This window comes from Leopardus geoffroyi, chromosome D4 (genome assembly GCF_018350155.1).
Source record: "Leopardus geoffroyi isolate Oge1 chromosome D4, O.geoffroyi_Oge1_pat1.0, whole genome shotgun sequence".
In the NCBI taxonomy this organism is placed as follows: Eukaryota; Metazoa; Chordata; class Mammalia; order Carnivora; family Felidae; genus Leopardus; species Leopardus geoffroyi.
Window position 1 is genome coordinate 72,165,429 of NC_059342.1, and position 22,439 is coordinate 72,187,867.

At 36.6% G+C, this 22,439-nt stretch overlaps 1 protein-coding gene across 1 annotated transcript in view; it reads right to left on the reverse strand.

Annotated features, from left to right (window-relative positions):
• The window catches only part of SHOC1 (shortage in chiasmata 1), an 86,630-nt gene that overhangs the window by 19,027 nt on the left and 45,164 nt on the right, over nucleotides 1–22,439 (reverse strand). The window contains exons 13-20 of the mRNA XM_045468675.1: nucleotides 21,740–22,156; nucleotides 19,687–19,815; nucleotides 16,680–16,856; nucleotides 13,603–13,707; nucleotides 9,784–9,962; nucleotides 8,252–8,324; nucleotides 2,071–2,137; nucleotides 671–849 (exon numbers count right to left, since the gene is read on the reverse strand). Coding sequence (XP_045324631.1) covers nucleotides 671–849; nucleotides 2,071–2,137; nucleotides 8,252–8,324; nucleotides 9,784–9,962; nucleotides 13,603–13,707; nucleotides 16,680–16,856; nucleotides 19,687–19,815; nucleotides 21,740–22,156 — 1,326 coding nt within the window. The remainder of the gene's footprint in view (nucleotides 1–670; nucleotides 850–2,070; nucleotides 2,138–8,251; nucleotides 8,325–9,783; nucleotides 9,963–13,602; nucleotides 13,708–16,679; nucleotides 16,857–19,686; nucleotides 19,816–21,739; nucleotides 22,157–22,439) is intronic.

Consider the following 22,439-nt stretch of genomic DNA (forward strand, 5'->3'; position numbering starts at 1 on the left):
ATTTTAGAATTGAATTAGAATGTCTCAGAATTCAAACTTCCCACTCAGATTTGAGGTGGATAGAAAGTAATTTATGGCAAGTATTGAAAGGAATGCCCTGGGACTAAAAATGTACAGGCTTTTTTTACTTAATGGATGTGAGAATTCATAATCTGAGTCATGTGAAGCTTAATGGATGTGAGAATTCACAATCTGAGTCATGTGAAGGGTTGCTGAGAAATACAGAGAAGCCAAAGGACATACAAAGTGGTTTTAGAGTCTTCTCTAAGTGTCTGTGTGTAACTTTTTGTTGCATATTAAGTTTTCTGAATCAGTCAACATACTACAACAAAATTTCCCCTAAAATTCAATAAAAAATACAATATAAATGAGGTACGAAATACAAAATGCGATATAAATACAAAAAAATAATCATAATTAAATTGGGCTATTATAAATAAAACTTAGAAGGTAAAGAGATGAAGAGATATCATCAGTAAAGCTTACTTTACAAATGAATATGAGGTAAGAGGGAAAGAACCTGCCCAACGTCACACCCGCATGGTGAGGTTAGAGCTTGAACTCGAGTCCTCTAATGCCATAGCTCATTCTCTCTTCACAGATCAGAAACAGAAAACAGACAATTTCCATTCTACCTCAGCAACAAAAGGACTTTAGTTTATATCCTTACTCTTTAATACTGTGTCTGGAAGAATCACTTTAAAGGCCATGTGAGGAATATTCAATTTCTCGCAGTGTTTAGTCCAACAAGAGTTTTCTACAAAATTGTATTCCACCACAAATGAGAAGTTACTCCAGGGGAAATCTGCTCCAATATATTGATTATGTGCAACTACACAGGAACTTGTACTGAAGACAAAGGAAAGCCAAGAAAATGGAATTATATTTGTGTCATTATTTACTTTGAAGGCTAAAAAGATGACTGTTTTTGGCTAGTTTATTCTTCTCTAGTCTGTGCCTGCTTATCTTGGAAAGGCACTGGTGTATTTTCTGTTGATTTGTTCTCCAGTTGTGCTAATCTCTCTTTATCTTTCCTTTTGATGGTCATACATTTTTTTTTAAGGATTTTATTTTTAAGTAGTCTCTGCACCCAATGTAGGGCTCAAACCCATGATCCCAAGATCAAGAGTCACATGCTCTTCTGACTGAGCCAGCCAAGCACCCTGATGGTCATACATTTTTTTAAAAAAAGCAGGACTACTTCACATCCCCAAATGCAAAGGACTATTAACTGAGTCCTATCAATAACAGACAAATCACCATGAGAAATCAATCTCATTCTCTTATACATGTGAGGTTTTCATCTTTGAGGATCTATATAATAGAATATTATCTGACAACTTTGAAATGGTTTTTCTTTTTCTCAGTGAGCTTCACAGATGCTTTAGCAACAACAAAAGATGGATACTTAAATATCATAAGTTTATCTTTTCCATCTTCAGATTCCATATAATAGCACTTGCTATAATGAAAAATCTCTACTGATATTTTCTATATAGAGCAATCCAGATAGATAACAGACATAAGTGCTTTTATGAGCTTCTACTTGATTTACACCTCTTTTTATAATTTGGATCTCAGTATTGGAAATAAATAATTTCTACATAAAATAAGGCAAAATAAAAACATTTTTAGACATGTCAACACTGAATTTTATTATTAGCATGCTCTCACTGAACGAATTTCTAAAGGATATACTTCAGGAAGAAAGAGAACTCCAAAGAAAGGAAGGAGATATAAGAAACAATGCTGAGCAAAAAAACCCAAAACTGGTATAAACAAGGGTAAGTCTAAATGGGCACTTCCTGTACTAAAAAGTAACAATGATAATTCAGGGATATTGAAACAAGACTGAACTAAAATTCTGGACAACAATAATATATAATACATAAGGCAATGACCTGAGTTCAAGTGTTCTAATATAATACATTTTTCAGGAAGAGGAGAGAGATATTGATTAATTTCAGGTTTTATTAAGCCTTTTTAAAAAGTTAAATTCCAGGAGAAATTGTGAAGAAATCTGTGAAACTGGTATGCTTATTTCCCATAGATGAATAAATACATTTTTACCCATTTAAAACACCTTCAGATTCCAGAAAATCGTTTCTTTTGTTTTGTAAGACAGTCAGTGTTAAACCTGTTAGAAAAGAAGAGTAATACAAAAAAGGTTTTTTTCAGTGTTCTGTTTATATATAAGTTTTAGGTGTTCATATATTTCACTACCATAACAATGAATTAAAGATCTGTAAACAAGGAAACTGCTTAAAATACAATTTTCTGGATTATTTTTCTGTCTGTGGTATCAAAGTTTGACGCATGGGCAATATGTCCGGTATGTGTGTATGTTTTGTGTGTATAAGCATGGAAAGTCTGAATTTATGATGTAAAATAATAGAGTGGATCAAAACCTTAATTTTAAAGTAACCAAATAAGAGACTCATCAATTCTGTACATTTAATTTTATTTGTTAAAAATCATGGTTGATTTCACCTTTTTTTCCTCTACTCAAAAATTTAAGTACATAATGAAACAGCAAGAGACTACATTTTGATGTCATTTTTTCCTTTTTTAAAAATTACCACCTTAACTTTTTGGGTTTTTTTTTTTTTTGTTGTTGTTGTTCTGTTTGTTTGTTTGTTTAGAGAAAGAGAGGGCACAAGCAGGGGAGAGGAGGAGATGGGGAGAGAGAAAGAGAGAGAGAGAATCTTAAGCAGGCTTCACACTCACTGCGGAGCCCAACTCAGGGCTCGATCTCATGACCCTGGGAGCATGACCTGAGCTGAAATCAAGAGTCAGACACTCAACCTACTGAGTCACCCAGGTGCCCCCGTTTTTTCCTTTTTATTGGTTGTGTAAGAAACAGAAGATCTATTGGATGCCACCTGCTCATTAGATTCACTTCTGCTTCTCAACTATAACTTAAATTTCTATGTTACTAATTTCTTAACAAAATAAAATTAATTTCAAAAATTCTGTACCCACACATACAGTTTATTTTTGGTAGACATAACTGGTTTAGGAATAGCTAGTTCCAGTTAAAATAAAACTTACACTCTATTGGTATACTTTCATCAGTTGTAAAGTTCACAAAGGCATGATGTAATAATAACAAAGTAATGCTTACTTACTCATGTTTACTTGGCTTAATATGACAATAGTTTTGGTAGAAATAAGAAGAGGATGGGTACTATTTGTCTTCTGTATATAAATTTATAAGGTATTATTATTATTATTTAAAATTTTTTATTTTTAGTAACCTCTACACTCAATGTGGGTCTTGAACTCACAACCTTGAGATCAAGAGTCACATGCTCTACCAGCTGAGCCAGCCAGGCACCCCAAGATCATATTATTTAAAATCTAATCTCCAGGGGCACCTGGGTGGCTCAGTCGATTAAGCATCCAACTCTTGATTTCAGCTCAGGTCATGATCTCCCAGTTTGTGAGATCAAGCCCTGCATCAGGCTCTGCACTGACAGCATGGAGCCTGCTTGGAATTCTCTCTCTGCCCTTACCCAACTCCAGCTTTCTCTCTCAAACTAAATAAATAAACATTTAAAAATAAAATAAAATAAAATCTAATCTCCTTACCTGATTTGTCTTAGCTATGATCCCAAAGCAGATTACTTACTAAGTTAACTGCTAGGATCTTCCAAAAACATAGAGGATGAAACCACATTTCTATTTTCTAACACTAGACAGGAAAAAAAAGGTCTTACTCCTAGACAGAGAGGATAGTTGCTAGTTAGAAGGAGTAAAAACATTTTTTCAGCTTAGAGAGTTAATATTTTTGTGTTAGTAGACCTTGTTGAAAGAAATTGGAAGAGTAGTGATGATATAATACCAAAAGCCAAAGAAATAGGAATGTTCAGCATGAAGCCTAGATAAGAAGTAACATATACACTAATAATTTGTCCATGTGTCTTAGGTGTATTAAAGGGAAAGTTGCCCCATTAAGTAGGTTTAAGTATTCTTCTCTGTGGGGCAGAAATATCAGAAATATTTCCTCAGCTTCTTCACAAAAATATTCCTTCAGTTACCCAGATCCCTTGGTTTTATAATGCTAACATTGCTCATCACTTTCCTAACTTAAAAAAATGTTTTCAACTAGCCTGATTTCAGACAGTTGTAGCAGGTTCAGCTTCACAATTGTTAACTAATGCTTTACCAATTTCATACTAGAAATATCTTGTGAATTTAGTAGATAAGACCTCATCTGCCCAGGACTGGAAAACTGAACAAATAATAAGATCCAAGTTTGCAAATTTGGACTCTAGACACATGATAATGTCATCAAGAAGTAGCACTTATAGGGGCGCCTGGGAAGCTCGGTCAGTTAAGCATCGGACTCTTGGTTTTGGTTCAGGTCATGATCTCACAGTTTGTAAGTTTCAGCCCTGAATCAGGCGCTATGCTGTCAGTGAGGAGTCTGCTTGGGATTCACTCTCTCTCCCTCTTTCTCTGACTCTCCCCACTCGCTGTCTCTCAAAATAAATAACTTAAAAAAAAAAAAAGAAATAGCACCTAATACAATTCTGCTTGAATCTTCCATTCTCATATTACTATAATTTAATAGTTAATTTTGCTAACTGCACTGATAAGCAGACATTTGTAATATGTGTATATGGTTCAGTTTAATCTTTTTTACTAGTCCCAGACTACTAGGTATATAGAGAGGCATTCATTAGCTCATCCAGTTATTAATTTTTACTAAGTTCCTTCTATATTCCAGGCATTTTTGTGGGTGCTGGGAATACAAATTAGGGCATAGTGCTTATCCTCCAGAAGCTGACATACTAGTGAGGAAAACAGACAAGAGAATCAGTTGGTACAGTCCAGGATGGTACATAGCGCCTTAGAAGTATGCACATAATACCCTGAAATCACAAAGGAAAGCATTTAAATCAAGGCTTCCTGAACAAATGTTTTAACTGATTTTTAAAGGATGTGTAGGAGTTAGCTGTTAAAGAAGGGAGAAGAGCACCATTATAGCAGAACAGGAGGCATAAGGGCATGGAGAAAGGAAACAGCATGATAAAGTTTGGTAGGGTTACAAAAAAGAAATATATTGGGAGATGGTCAAAGATGTAATTTATAGAGGTAAAATAAATAGTAAAAAAAAGGATGACATAGGTTGAGTGTGGTATTTTATTTTATTTTTGAGACCAAAGGGCTTGGGGTGCCTGGGTGGCTCAGTCGGTTAAGTGTCTGACTCTTGGTTTTGGCTCAGGCCATGATCTCACAGTTTCATGAGTTCAAACTCTGAGTTGGGCTCTGTACTGACAGTATGGACCCTGCTTGGGATTCTCTCTCCCTCTCTCTCTGCCCCTCCCCCACCTGCGTTGTCTCTGTCTCTCTCAAAATAAATAAATAAACTTAAAAAAAAAAAAAAAAAAAGAAGAAGAAGACCAGAGGGCTTAAAGATTAAGGGAGAGTCATTAGAAAGGAAGGCTGGGCTATGGAATAACTTAAGGAACACACTGATGCAGGAAGAGATAGGATCCAAAGCAGAAATGAAAAATTGGTTTTCAAAAGGAGGAGGTTCACCTTTATAAAGAAAGGAGGAAAAGATAAAAGAAGAAATTAAGTAAGTTTGTAGATGGTAGGGAAGAAAACTGAAGATTCTTACCCCATTAATGGACATTAAAAAGCATAACTCTCTTTTTTTAATGTTTATTTATTTATTGGGGGGGGGGGGGAGACACACGCACATGAGCAGGGGAGGGGCAGAGAGAGAGAGAGAGGGAAAATCCCAAGCAGGCTCTGCACTGTCCACACAGAGAATGACATGGGGCTTGAACTCACGAACTGTGAGATCATGTCCTGAGCCAAAATCAAGAGTCAGACACTTAACCAACTGAGCCACACAGGTACCCTGCATAATTCTCTTAAAAATGAGGGGATGAGGAGTCATGAAACCTGGGTTGTGGGATAGAGCCCCACATAGGGCTCCACATTAACAGCACAGAGCCTGCTTGAGATTCTCTCTCTCTCCCTCTGCCCCTTTCCCTGACTCTCTCTCTCTCTCTCTCTCTCTCTCTCTCTCTCTCTCAAGTAAAAAGAAGAAATAATGAGGGGATGAGTAGCATAGTGGGGGTTTGTGGTATAGCCATTAGGTGGATAAGAATGGGAACTAAGAACATATAGAATGGCTGTTAAGAGGTATTAACAGCCCATATAATTTCAGAGAAGATAAGTTTGTAGTGGTACCAAACTATTTTATTTTTTCTAATAATGCTCAGGAGCTCAGGTATAGAAACAGAGAAGTTAAATGTCTTGATGGATTCAGAGCTAAGGTTTAAATGGAAGGTACATTAGAAGGACAAGACTGATTAGAGTCATGGGCACATCACAAGTCTGGAAAGAGAAGAAAGTGAAACAAAAAAGGAGTTGACAGATTACAGATCTCTAAAATGCTGAACTTCGTGAAAGAGTTAATGTAGCTGTAGACAGAGAGCAATATATCAGAGTTTAAAGTTCAGAAGTAGCACAGTTCTGCATTATTACAAGGTTGATGGCATAGCCAAGGAATGAATATCATTTTTGCTGTGGGGGTCAACAAAACTATAAGGTCAGAGTGTTGAATCATCATTCATGTTAAAGACACCTAGGATAATGGCAGGATTAGGAATGAAAAGAATACCCTGAACCAGGTGCAGAACTGTCCACAGATGACGGGGAATGTTCAGGTGGTAACTAGAGGATGGCAGTTGGAATGGTAGAAAATGCTGTGGCAATATGGCATAACCTCAGAGATAGAGGAATAATGTTTCGGAAAGGATAAAACAAGAAATTAACCTTCTCATCCCTGTGATATATACATATATATCTCATATATCTCATGTATCTCATATATATACACACATATATATACATATGTGTACATACATATATATATGTATACATACATATGTGTACATATACATATGTATATATATGTGTATGTGTGTATATATATATATATTAGAAAGGAAGGCTATAATATACATATATATATACACACACACATATATATGAGAGAATTATCAGCTTTTTTATGAGAGGGGAAGCCATATCATCTGGGGAAAGCAGGGTTTCACTTAAGACAAGGAGATGAAATTGGGGCACCTGGGTGGCTCAGTTGATTAAGCGTTCTACTTAGTCTTACAGTTCATGTTCTACTTGATCAAGTTCATGTTCTACTTGATCAAGATCAAGTTCTACTTGATCTTACAGTTCATGAGTTCAAGTCCCATGTCAGGCTCTGTGCTGACAGCTCAGAGCCTGGAGCTTGCTTTGATTCTGCATCTCCCTCTCTCTGCCCCTCGCCTACTCACACTCTGTCTGTCTCTCTCTGAAAAATGAATAAACATTAAAAAAGACAAGGAGAAAAAAACAAAACAAAACAAAACAAACAAACAAACAAAAAGACAAGGAGATGAAAAAGGAGAAGAGTTTAAATATAAGCAATATGTAAACCATAGCACAAGGTGGAAAGAATTGGCAGAGGGGCAATAATGGGTAGAAGAGTTGAAGAATGACACTAGAACAAGACAGACCTTAGATGAAATCCTGATTCCCTTACTTGCTACCTATGAGATGTGGCATGCTACATCACCTTTATGAATTTTAGTTTCTTTATTTGTAAAACTGATTTACTAAAACTGATTTATAGAGTTGTAAGTATACAGTATTATGTAGCAACTAGGAGATAATTAATAAAAGCTGTTAATTGATAATAATAAATACATATGATATATAATGTATGTATAAGTACATTACAGTATATTTATATTGCAGACTTAAAAATCCAGATTTATTTCAAAACTGGTTATATCCCACTGAGTTATATACTTTTAAAGGATGATTTTTATGGTATGTTATTATATCTTAATTTAAAAACTTAGATCACTACATTTGTATATGTTCAAACATTTGTTATCAAATGAAGCATAATTTAAGACTCCCAACTGGGGGCACCTGGGTGGCGCAGTCGGTTAAGCGTCCGACTTCAGCCAGGTCACGATCTCGCGGTCCGTGAGTTCGAGCCCCACGTCGGGCTCTGGGCTGATGGCTCAGAGCCTGGAGCCTGTTTCCGATTCTGTGTCTCCCTCTCTCTCTGCCCCTCCCCCGTTCATGTTCTGTCTCTCTCTGTCCCAAAAATAAACGTTGAAAAAAAAAAAAATTAAAAAAAAAAAAAAAAAAAAAGACTCCCAACTGCCATAAATAAATAAATAAATAAATAAATAAATAAATAAATAAATCTCCCTACCTTCCATTTTGTTAAGGATTTTAATGAGTAAATGTTTCTCACCATCTGAGGCCATTCTTATTATAATCAGCACCTGGTCAAAAATAAGAATTTCATATATCTCTGAATAATTATTCTTTTCAGAGTTATGCTACTATAACAAAAAAACAAGCTTCACTGGTTACATGAAAATAGTGACAATAAGATTACCAAGTAAATATGTGTTATAAAAGATGTCAGTGCTTAAACACAGAGGAATAAATTCTGGTAAGATCAAATATCAATGAGGAAAATATTCTAGGGTAGGGCATTCTTAGCATTCATGTACTTCCATATAGGTGATTGTATATATAAGTTGTCTCTGCCTGCATTGTTAGTGTTAAATTCGATTCAGACAAGTTTGAATTTGTTAGAGAAAACCAATGATTTGCTGCTATACTTTCCTACTTACCATCACAGCTCTTTTTTTGGCACGGGGTTGGGGGGAGGACAATAAATCAATTTCAATTTTTTAAATTTCTTACTGATTATTTTACTTTATTTTAATGACTTAGGCAAGTTATCCAAGTAACCACAGAGTTGGGGATAAAGATATAGGAGGGGCAAAGAGGAAGAAGAAGAAGAAGGCCACATTTACATCCAGATTTTGTGTAAAGTATTTGAAACATTTTTCAGCTTGAAAACATTTAAGAAAGTATTTCCTCTTAAGTCTTTTTTTTAAATGTTTATTTACCTTTGAGAGAGAGAGAGAGAGAGAGAGAGAGAGAGAGAGAGACAGACAGAGCATGAGCAGGGAAGGGGCAGAGAGAGAGGGAGACACAGAATATAAAGCAGGCTCCAGGCTGTCAGAATAGAGCCTGATGCAGAGCTCGAACTCATGAACTGTGAGATCATGACCCAAGCCAGGTGCTTAACCAATTGAACCACTCAGGCTTCCCCTCTTAAGTCTTTAGTAATGCAACCTTCATATGCTTGAAGTAGCGTGGGCAAAAATCCCCAATATAATCCAAGGCATAAACTAAGAGCTTTTTTTGTAGAATCATATGAGATGAGATTCTGGCTCAATATCTAAAAATAAATTATTGTAGTTTTGTTATCTGGTATATGCCCATGAACTTAAAAGTACCAAACAACAATTTTGAGATTTGGAGAGTCAATCCATAGAGAACTCTGTATAATAAAAATTAAAGTATTTTTAAATTCAAGACATATGAACAATGATGCAAAATCATCCTTTCTCTTGGTCTGATTCTGTTTTGTTAACTTACTTAAGGAGAAAACTGTCAAGGGACCAAATAGTCTAAACTACTTCATAATTTCAGAGTTAAATGCAAAAATTTATCTTATATCCAATTCCTTTTTAAAAATTAATTTATTTAAATTCAAGTTAGTTAATGTGTTGTGTAGTATTGGTTTCATGAGTAGAATCCAGTGATTTAACACTTATGTATAACACCCAGTGTTCATCCCAACAAGTGCCCTCCTTAATGCCCATCACCAATCCAATTCTTACTTAAGCTGATTACCGTTATCTGCTTTATTCCAGTACTTACATTAATCTGCTGTTCACTCTGCATCCAATTTAGTATCTGGCATCGCAGTTCTTGTATCTTGTAATTGGTTTCAGGCTTTTTTTCCCTAACAAACTGTACAATCTCCAGCTGTCTCCAAATGTTGTCCAGATAGGAGCCTAAAATGCTTCTGTAGATCTCTTTTGCATTTGACAAATATCCTGTTAAAAATAAAAGTAGGGGGGAAAGGCATATCTTTTCATTCTTTGAGAAACTCCATGGTAAAAATTAAAAGGAAACAAGAGTCATAACAATTAAAATTTACTTTAATCCTTTTATGATTTTGATCAAAGATATTGATTAATAGAAACCTTAAAATTGAGTAAAGCTTAAAATTATGTACCAAATGTCTCTTTTAAGCTACCACAACATACTCGAATATATCCCATCTTTTCCTGCCTTCTGGCTTGATCTACACTTACATGCAAGTCCTATGGAAATGCCACCCCATTGGAATTTTCTTAGTATTTTATCTGTAGAATAAATAGATTGTACTTGATTTTTGGTTCTTTATGTATATGACAATCTCAGTCTATAAGCTCTTGGGATAAATCCATGATATTTATGCATAATTTATTTGTATAACTGCAAAAACAGCAGAGCCTAAATTCAGACCCACTACAAGCAGTTTCCAAACACAGAATCTTGCGACCTATCCTTGCAAGTTCATCTTCAGTAAATTTAGATTGTATCTCGGGGGTTTTTGCCTAAAAGCTCTCTTGGTAATTCCACAACACAGTGAGTTCTGTGAATTACTGAAAAGCACCTAGCATAGTAACTTATGTAGGTCAGGTGTTCACTGAATATTTTGGCAATAAATAATATATTTTAAAATTACGTTTATGTTCACATTTTTATATTTATGTGCATATTCAAATTTTACATTAGTACAGCTTGACTGATGGGCAATTTTTTATTTATTTATTTATTTATTTATTTATTTATTTATTATTTTTTTTTTTTCAACGTTTATTTATTTTTGGTACAGAGAGAGACAGAGCATGAACGGGGGAGGGGCAGAGAGAGAGGGAGACACAGAATCGGAAACAGGCTCCAGGCTCTGAGCCATCAGCCCAGAGCCCGACGCGGGGCTCGAACTCACGGACCGCGAGATCGTGACCTGGCTGAAGTCGGACGCTTAACCGACTGCGCCACCCAGGCGCCCCTGACTGATGGGCAATTTAAACTGACTTATGTTCTATCTTTTTTTTTAAGTTTATTTTTGAGAAAGCAAGAAAGTGGGGAAGGGGCATAGAGAGAGAGGGGAGAGAGAGAGAATCCCAAGCAGCCTCTGAGCTGTCAGTGTAGAGCCCATCGCGGGGCTCGAACTCAAGAACTGTGAGATCATGACCTAAGCCGAAGTCCGACGCTTAACCAACTGAGCCACCCAGGCGCCCCATGTTCTCTCTACCTTCTAATCTCCAAACCTCTTGCTGATTCTCTAGATTTAACTTTCTGAATGAGAAGCCTAATCCAGTACCATCCCTATTTCAATGGCACCCTATCATCTACAGAATAAGGTCTGAGCTCTTTTGTGCAGCTTACAAGGCTATTCATGATTTGGCTCTTTTTTATGTCTTCATGCTTAGTTCTTACCACTTTCTACCTTGTACTATTCACTTTAACTACATGGAACTGTATGCAGCACACCCACTGGGTCATTCTTATGGGCTCTTAATTTTGCCTATAATACCTTTTCATACTTTATTTACTTAGCAAACTCGTACTTATTTATTTATTTATTTTTTTAGTTTTTTAACGTTTATTTATTTTTGAAAGAGACACAGCGTGAACAGGGGAGGGGCAGAGAGAGAGGGAGACACAGAATCCAAAGCAGGCTCCAGGCTCCGAGCTGTCAGCACAGAGCCTGAAGTGGGGCTGGTACTCACAAACCATGAGATCATGACCTGAGCTGAAGTCAGAAGTTTAACAGACTGAGCCACCCAGGAGCCCTTTATTTTTAAATAAACATTCAGCTTAAAGGTAACAGTCTCCATCCTTTGTATCATTAGTACCTATCTTTACTACAGTACCCATTACACAATACTGAATTTATTTCTGGGTTAAAGCCCAGAAGTGAGACTATACCTTTAATCTTGAAAGTCATTACCTTGCTAGCTTGGGAGAGGTAACAAATTGGCAGCTGGGAGAAAAAAACAGAATTCTAGAAGGGTACAGGGCAGGCAGTCAGACCCCCCACGGACCTTTCTTTCTCTGCCACTACGCAAAGAAAAAAAGAAAAGAGGACAACCTAATTCACTCTTTGACTTTGAGAGGTTTAGAGTGAGAAATCTCTCCACTAAAAATGTCCAAAGTGGCTTGGTTATTCCTTATGGCTTGGGACCTAGGGCTTAAGAAGTTTGCTTGCCAACAAGAATTTTAATTTTACTTCTAGAGTATTCCTCAAGGTAGCCAAATAGCAATGACCAAGTTTGATTGAGCAAAAGTATTTCTTTGAGGAGCAAAAATCATTCAGCCCAAATACATAGTTCTTAATGGTCTCACTTAATCCTTGTGTAGATCGTAAGAGTACTTAAAGGTGAATATACTTCAAATAATCCTCCATAAATATTATTTCTCTAATTCTAATTCTCTAATACTAGTAAGTTTGAGCAGCAGTGAGTCACAACTGCACTCTCTCTATAGCACAGAGAGCTCAGATGTTTTAGATTCTGATATTCTGCCTTATTATTATGCTTTAATAATCAGCCTTGCTTTTGGTAGGACTGGTGACCTTTCATGGAAGCTGATAAGTATAATGAAAACAGATGACTAAATAGAAGGACATGTGATATTACACCCTTATACCAATTGCGGGTTCTGTAAACTAGGGCTGGAGTCCCCAATCCATAGTTTTCTTGGGATGGAGGTAAAACAACCTGATCCAGCATCAATACCCAAGTGGTTTAATTGGAGAAGAAAGGAAAAGCAACATGTTAGGATTTCTAAAGATAGCTGTAACATAGTTATAATACTTGACCAGATAATACTAATACAATACTTGGCCAAATATTATTATTTCCAGTGCTTAGAGGGAGGACAGCTGTAACTCATTGCTGCTCAGTATTTACCAAAACCGTGGATTAGAGAAATAGTTGTCTGGGTCATAGATTAGACAAAACCTCTGGGTCACAGATCAGAGAAAAATTATTTTCACTTTATATTTTAAATAGGTTCTAGAAATTCTAAATTATAAAACAATTCTATAAGTATACCATTACTAAACAAATCTAAATAATCCTGCAATAGGGGGCCTAAAGCAGTAGTAATGTATTGAGACAGATATTTTAATGATTTTGATAGTTTGGAAATAATTTCCAAAATCTTAACGTTTTCTAATATATTCAAATAGTTTGATTTTTATTTCTCAAGTAATTCATATCCTAATTTACATGTAAAACTAAAAAAATTGTAAAATATCTTACTACTAATAATTTGGTTATATTAGTTATATTCACCTAGCAAAGATTCAAAGCCACGACATTCAATGAGGACCTAAAATGTACATGCCAAAATATCATCTTACATTAAAAAGTAGTGCATGAAAATGATTATATAATCAAATCTGCTTGAGGCCATTATGAGTCTACAATTCAGGCCTAGATTAGAGAATCCTAAACCTATTTTTTTAAATGACGGTATTTGTTACAAATGATTTCTTTCAATGAATATAGGCAGCATAAAATATACATTCTATTAGAATTATGTCAAAATGTATATAGTGCTTAATGTGCAAGTAAAAGAGGAAAAAAAAATATTTCAATAGGACTAAAAGGGAAAATAAAAATTTATCCCACTAACCCAATGCTGTGTCCAAGCAGCATGTTAAAAGGACATCTCTAATTGTTACCAGAAGATGTAAGAGAGCAGCATGCTTGTATGTCATTTCTCTTTCATCATTCGTACCTAAGCAAGCAGAAATGTATTTAAAAACATAAGATACACATCAGAATTTTAGAACATGTATCAGAATGCTTAACAATAATAGCTAACATTCATTATCAGGTGCTTACTATATGCCAGGCTGTAGGTAAGCTGGTTATTTCATTGAATCTATAATAATAACCCTATCAGACAAGTTTATCATGATCCTCATTTTATGGATGAGGAAATAGTCTGAACAAGGTAAAGTAACTGTCCAAGGTCACTTTGTTTTTGTTTTTGTTTTTAAGTTTATTTATTTATTTTGAGAGAGACAGAGACAGCGTGAGTGGGGGAGGGGTTGAGAGAGAGAGAGAGAGAGAGAGAGAGAGAGAGAGAATCCCAAGTAGTCTCTGTGCTACCAGTGCATGATCTCACGAAATTGTGAGATCATGATGTGACCAGAAATCTACAGTCAGATGCTTAACCAACTGAGCCACCCAGGCGCCCCTCTAAGGTCAATTTGTGAATAAATAAGTGGTGGAGCTGGCGTTCAAACCCAGACAGCTAACCTTAGTGTTCATATTCTTGTTGCTTACAAAGGATATTCAATTATTTCTACTCTTGGTAGGAAAAAAGGCCAGTGATTCCCAGTTATGAAACAAAAAGCAAATTCAACTCGTAACTTGCCAACTGGTGAAGAGAAAGATGGGGATCATAACATAAAGCAATACCTTGAAATGGAGGTAGACACCTGGGAATATTTGTCCAAAGATATGACTCAAACAAGAGGTGTATTTACAATACAAGAGATGTATTGGCTACTTAATGTGTTCCATGTAGTTCCAGAGCTTTCTGAAGATGATAGATTGGATTTTACTATGTGCAAAAGTGAAACCAAGAAGATAGGAGTCAAGGCCCACTGCCCCAATTTAACCAGAGAAGCTCTACTTTTCCATGTTTTATATAATGGGATCCCATGAAATATTTATTTGTACAAAATGTTCTGCTGAAAAATTTGAAAATTGCTCATCTAATCAATTAGTGAAGATCAAGGCAAATAAGAAGTAGTCACTGGGAACAAGGGGCAACAGGAGAACCATTTATGGGTTAGTATATTCAGCCCCTCTAAGGACTTGTGGAAACAAGTCAATCATGACCTGGAATGGATAAGAACAGGGCAGAGAAATAAGATTTGGTATCATTTTTCTTCTGCCTTTAGGAGAACATTTCTTGAACATCTCTTATCATGCCAATCTGCAGCTGATGAATTCTTTCAGCTTTCATGTGTCTGAAAACATCTTCATTTTACCTTTGCTTTCATAATATGTTTTTGCCTAGTGTAGACAACTAAGGTTTTTTTCTTTCAGTATTTTAAAGATTTTACTCTACTGTCTTTTCACCTGAATTATTTCTGACAAGAAATTATGTCATCCTTATCTTTGCTTTCCTTATGTAACATACTTTTTCTTTTCCCTCTGGCTGCTCCTACAATTTTCTCTTTACTGCGAGTTTTGAGCAATTTGATTATGATATGCCTCGGTGTGGCTTTATTATGTTTCTTGTGCTTGCTGTTCACTGAGTTTCTTGGATCTATGGGTTTTAGTTCTTACTAAGTTTGGAAAGCTTTCAGTCATTATTTTTTCAAATATTTTTCTCTTTACCCTCTTTTTACCTCTCCTTTGAGAATTCTAGTTGCTATTATGTCTGGCTATCTGAAGTTGTTTCACAGCTCGCTGATGCTCTTTTCTTTCTTTTGTTGGATTTTTTTTTGCCTACCCGTGTTTTATTTTAGTTTCTAGTGCTATGTCTTCAAGTTAACTAATCTTTTCTTCTGCAATATTTAATCTGCCATTAATCCCATCTAGTGCATTTCTTCATCTCATGCATTGTAGTTTCATTTCTGGAAGCTTGATTTGTGTCCTTTATATGTCCCTAACTTACTGAACATATGGAACACAGTTATAAAAAGTTTTAGTGTCCTTCTCTAGTAATACTAACATCTTTGTCAGTACTGAGTTTGCTTCGATTGATTATTCTCATTATGGGTTGTGTTTTCCTGTCTCTTGTTATGCCTAATAATCTTTGATTGGATGTCAGACACTGTGAATTCTATCTTGTTGGGTGCCCCATGAATTATGAGTTTTTCTAGCCTAGCTGGTGGTAGCAGGCATTATTCCCTGCCCTGTGTGAATGCAGGGTGCTATTCCCTCTAATCCCATCAGATGGTTTCCTTCCCCAACCTCAAGTGGTTTCCTCATATACACTCTTTGATCAGTACTCTGCCGAATACTCTGTGTGAAGCTCTCTGTTCTCTAATATTCTATCCTTTGACCTCTAGCCAAGAGGCTAGATGGCCTTGGTCTCCCTGGACACTCAGTTCTGTTTCCTCAGTGCAGACTGTCCACTTGACTCTGCCCCGGTACCTCTCCCTGTGCTATGGCCTGGCAACCCTTTCAAGGCAGTAAGCTAGGGCAATGGTAGGGCTCACCTTGTTTCCCATCTCTCAGGAATCACTGTGCTTCACTGCCTGATGTGTAGGGTCTTAAAAACTGGTTTCATGTATTTCATCTTTGTTTTTGTTTTTTTTTCCTCCTTGAAGGAGGGTAAATCCAATCCCTGTTTCTCCATCTTGTCCAGAAGCAAAAGTTAAGGAGTGACTTTAATTAATCTATTTTTTTTACCTCCCCCCCCCACCCCACTTTTGGGAGGGAATTAGGTGGTTCAGATGTTAACAATAATAGGGTTAATTTGGTTTGGGGGCAATAGGAACCTGTCAAGTAATATATGTCAATTAGGAGTATCACTGAGAAGCAAAGCCAGATGATATTCATTACCTATTTCTCCTCACTTAGCTGATCCTCCAATATTGGTTTATGGTTGTCATATGCTGAATTACAGTTATGCCGTCATCCATGACTAATTACTATACCTACTATATTCAATTTTTACTCATTTGATACAATAATCCATAACTTTATATCCTTTTAAATAGTATGATTTTTATTTGTACTCACCTTGCTGAATAGCATCACTTATTACTTTTTCTTGTTCCTTTAAGAGGAATCTTGTTTCATCAAAAATGACAGTGGCAAATGTCCAATTAGCAGCAGGGAGAGTACAGAGGCATACAAGTTTTTTTAAGATAGGAGTAGCTGCTGCTTCTAGGAGACAGAATGCTTGGCACTGGCTATCTGTGAAAATAAAAGCATTAAAGATAGTGTTTTATAAGGATGGTATGCTTGCTCTTTTTGACAAACCAATTAAACATGTCACTTCTTGGAAAACTGAACTCCATCCTAATTCTTTTCTGAGTAAAGATCAAGAGATTGTACAGAGGCTCATTTTAGAATATTTATTCTAAATAAACTAATAACAACAAAACCAAAAACCCTCTGTAGAATTAGTATAATTTTATGACTATCCTGCTTATTAGAAAATATTTATTCATTAACTAATTTGGCATGGCAAGTATGAAGAGCCATATAAAGAGAACCACATAATTTTTTTTCTTCTCCCCCCACTGAAATTAGCTTACAACCTTAAGCCAAACAAATTTATAACAATGACAAATTGTTTCTAGTTTTCACTAGAATGTCAATAAAGATTTGCATTACCATCTAAAGGTTGTAAATAAAACTGAAGAGAATGAAAAGATATTAAAAAACAGTGTCATATTTTCTTATTGATGTTAATAATGAGCATATTCTTTTTTGTTTTTGCTCTGAATTTTTTAAATTTATTTTTCATTTATTCTGAGAGACAGAGACAGAGTGAGCAAAGGAGGGGCAGAGAGAGAGAGGGAGACACAAAATCCGAAGCAGGCTCCAGGCTCTGAGCTGTCAGCACAAAGCCCAACATGGGCTTGAATTCATGAAACCGTGAGATCATGACCATAGGACTGACACACCACATGCACCAGCGGGTAAGACTTCCAGAGGACTCGGTCACACCAGGAAGGCAGGTGGTATTTCATCCCTGTGGCTTTCTGCTTAGTGTAGGCATATTAGTCCCGAGTCAGTCTTTCAAAACAGTAGGTGGGCAAGAACATGATTTCTTCCTCCTCAAAGTGTAAGAAGACCTTCTGCTCCTTCCTCTCCATCACCAGCTGGTCATGGGACAGGAGGTCTGCGTACTGCTGCTGCTTGATCTTCTGGACAATGGTTTCTGCCTCCCAGGTGGGAAGGTCCACACAGTAGTTCAGATCACCAAGCCAGAAGAGGTGGGTAAAGTGGTGAGTGGTGTTAAAAGGACTCAGTTTCTTGTCTCCCAGAGCAGAAGCCAGAGAATGTTCATATAGTTTTGGTTTTGCCTGAGTTTCTTTTCACTTCCAGAAGTCAAATGGCTGTTAACAAAGCCCTAGGAGGTTCTGTTGAACCTAAATGACACCCCCACGGCTCCCTTGTTTCTCAGCGTGTTGGCGATGCCCGTCTTCACATTGTTGGTGCAGATGTGACTGATGTGGTTCTCATGCTCCGGCTTGGCCAGCACTACGATTTGGATATTCCAGAGGGTGTGGATGGCAACTGTTTTAAAAGTCATGCTGGTGATTTCTTGCAGGGAGTGTCTGAGTATCTCCAGCCACTCCTTCTCTCCCAGGGGGTCTTCCTGGGTGCTGATCACATAGATGTCATGAGGGATGTAACCGGCAGAGTCATCCTGAGTCTTTCCCTGCCCCTTGGAGAGAAACCAGAACGTGATCTTCTTGGGGAGGCGGGGGGTGTTACCCATGTTCCAGGTGCTGATGAAGATGGTGATCATGTCTGGCTCTGCTTGTTCCGAGTACTTATTCTTCATCTGCTGGAGAAGCTGGCAGAAACCTTCTCTCTTTTTGGAATCAGCAAAAACATATTCCTTCCACAAGGTCTTATCCTTCTCAGTTTCCACCAAAATCACCAACTTGTTCAGAAACGTCTGAGACTTGATGAGCTGCAGGATCTTATTGTGGCTGTAGAACTTGTCCTCAGAACCATCCTTGAACTTCTTAATTATCAGTTTCCCAGACTCAACATCAACTTTGAGCTGCAGCTTCTGAGGAATCCCCAGGGATTCTGACTTTACCTCAAAGGTGACGGGAAGGATGAGAGAACGTTGATGGGGAGACTTGGTGCCTTCATGCAGCAAGGCCTTGACCTTGTCTTCAATGGAGGTCAAGATATTCGTCACTTGGCTGACCTTGGCCACCATGTTGATTGGATTGGCCTCACCAGGCACCTGAGGCCATGGAGGGAGGCCAGGGGAGAGCTGCTGGTCAAACAGCCTCTGCAGAGACTCCAGGGAGGGGAGAGTCTGGGTGACTTGCTGGGAGCAGGAGACTGAGCATGATATTCTTAAGCAGGCTGTTCTTTAGGAGTCAAAGAATATTCTTCACAGCAGAAGCAAACATTTTAATCAGTATTGTTTAATCATTTAAACAATAGCTTAAAAAAATTTTTTTTAAGCGTTTATTTATTTTTGAGAGAGAGAGAGAAAGAGAGGTATGCACAAGCATGGGAGAGGCAGAGGATGAGGGAGACAGAATCTGAAGCAGGCTCCAGGCTCTGAGCTGTCAGGACAGAGCCCAGTGCAGGGCTAAAACCCACGGATTGCAAGATCATGACCTGATCCAAAGTTGGATGCTTAACCAACTGAGCCACCCAGGTGCCCCAACGGTGGTAGCTTTTTTAACATCATGCTGACAATGGGTAAAAGAATAGAGGGAGTAAGCAACATCAGTTCATTTTTCCAGACTGGGCAGAACGGTGTGAGCAGCTGTAGTCTGCTGTCGTCTGATGAATATAGAGAAGCAGGAGTTTAAGTGAAGGGAGAAATAACACTGAGTGGACTGGAGTAGGGCAATGGAAAGGGGCAGAGGCAGTGAATGGGGGCGTTCCAGGCCCAGGAATAACTTGAAAGTAGGAATGGCATGATGAAACATCTGAAACAAGTGAAGAAAATAACATGGAAAATCAGGTATGTCCTAGATACTCAGAAAAGGCTTCAAGTTCACTTAATTTGAATGCACTTTAAAAGCATACAGCATACCTGATGCTTGAATTTCAATGACCTTGTCTACTTTCCTTTCCTGACTTATTTTCTCTACGGCTTTATTAGTACAAACAATGGGACTTTCTTCTTGAAGAGTCAAGGAATGTTCTTCTTTATCTTGAAATTCTAATAAAAAATATTAATTTGCATTATTCAGGGAAACTTAATGTCATGTTACTTAAAATGCTTTGATATAATATGATCATAATTGTTAAAGTTCTTCCTTGAAATATGTCAGTATTAAAGTGAACAACTATTCAGGTCAATGGACGTAACAACAGTGCTGGGTAGGAAGCTGAATGACCATAACAGAAAGAATCTTGGCATCAAATCACTGTTTCAGTCTCAATTCTGACACTAGCTTCAGTGTCCTCATATGTAAAATACAGATAAATATACCTATTGTGAATACTGTTATAAGGAATAAATACCAAGTACAGTTCCTGACACCTAAAAGGCACATACAGCTCAACTTCATTTCTCTGTGACTTTCCATATACCCTTCCTTCTGCTATTAATTCTTTCCTATGCCCCAAGCCCTCCCTATCTCCAACCTTTTTTAATTAGGTCAATTCTTACCACTCACCCTTTAGGTCTCAGGCATTTTCTCTGAGCCTATAAGCTTCTCAAGGTCAGCAACAGTATCATATTTATCTCTAATATGTAATTTAGTGCCTGGCATACAGTTCAGTTGTCTTCCTTCTTTTCTAAGTAGTGTGGAGGATTACAAAATATATATAACTAATTAATTTATTTATAGTTACTTATTTTAACTAGATAGCAAAGTCATCTATTAATAATATGATTACCAGATAATTTTAGAAACATAATACCACCTTGAAACATTTTAATATATGAACTTTAAACATATGGTGAAAACAATGGAGTAAAATATCCTAAACTAGATTATGTTATTATTTTCAAGTATATTTTTCATAAGCTATAAATAATTGGAATAGTTATGATTAAATAATACTAATTACTAGAGTTTTTGAGGGGGCCTAATAAGTTGTAACATTCTTTGTTGCCCTGAATTAATTATAAAATAAGGGAAGAAGTAAAATATATATACCAAAACATTACCTTTATTACTAACAAAGGCTAAGTTGAGCTTAGTTTGAGAATCAAATGGGCTGGCTGTGGACAGCAGAATTCCACATTAACAATATATAAGATGGTAAGACCTAAGTATGCTGTGACTCTCACACATATATATTCTTGTACTTAATTCTTCTGAGTAACTTATGTCAAACATATTCTAGAATACCTATTTTTCCTTTTTTACCGGAAGTGAAATGATATGACACATACTACCTTTGATATGGTTTTAAGCAGTGAATGTAAAACAGTTACAACTCAGACAGAAACTCTTTTTTTTAAAAAAAAAATTTTTTTTTTTCAACGTTTATTTATTTTTGGGACAGAGAGAGACAGAGCATGAACGGGGGAGGGGCAGAGAGAGAGGGAGACACAGAATCGGAAACAGGCTCCAGGCTCTGAGCCATCAGCCCAGAGCCTGACGCGGGGCTCGAACTCACGGACCGCGAGATCGTGACCTGGCTGAAGTCGGACGCTTAACCGACTGCGCCACCCAGGCGCCCCAGAAACTCTTTGTTAAAGTTAAAAAGAGTAATGAGCAATCAAATGGGCAAAATGTTCTCAAGTACACATTATAAGTTATAATACTGAGAACTGTCAGCTAAAAGAGAAAAAACAATGGCAGAACAATCAACAAAAGTTAGAAATACCATGAATCTGTATGGCCAAGTTGTAGAAATCAAGTTTTACAAATAGTGACTTTTTCACAAGTTCAAATGCACTTTTAAATTTTTTGGAAAATACATATCTACATCTATGTCTAAATACATATACAAATATCCACATCGATCTCCATACTCAATAAGTATCATGAATGAAAGATGTTTTCTTTGGCTTTGAAAAATAATATATTCTATTTGAAAGAGCTTTATTTCCTTACCTTCTGTAGTAAATTATATATTTAGTCCTTAAAGCTATCATATTTATGTCAAACTATTACTAAGTTACCCACCATCATTTTCTTTACTGCCCATGAGTTCAGTCTTTGAGGTGCAAGTTCTATGTTTATTTCGCAGTACAATAAAGTCATTCAAAAGGTCCAAATCATTCTTCCATTTTCTACCTTGTTTAAAAGATGATTTTTCAATTTTTGGAGAGGAAGATGATTCAATAGATGGTACTGTGCAGTTAAGTTCCAAGTAATCTTCATTTTCTTTATTTTGGCTTATTCTATAAACTAATTCTAAATCATTCTTTGGTTTTTCTCCTTTTGTTGGTCTTTTAACAGATATATAGTCATCAGAAAAACACAGGTCTGGTATTTCTTTTGCCAGAGATGAAATCTTTTGTGGGAGCAATAAACGATCATTTGTAGATTTCTCATTAATAAGTGCAATAGGTGAGGAACAACTTTTATATTCTAGCCATGCTGAAAACAGAAAATAAAAATATCCAAATGACATCCATGAATAAATGGGTGCTCTTCTAGGGTATTAGGATAACTTTTATTTATAGGTTCTTATTAATATAATTTGATCCTTAAAAGTACTTTGTTTATTGCTTTGAAAATCAATTTTGGCCTGAATAAAATAAATTTTTTAAAAGGGCAAAATTTCTGCACCTTTTTTTCTTACTACTGGAGTTAGGTTACCAGGTAAAGAATTCCAGAAAAGTCCTATTGCCAATAGGCTTAGAATTAAGTCTAAAGGTCA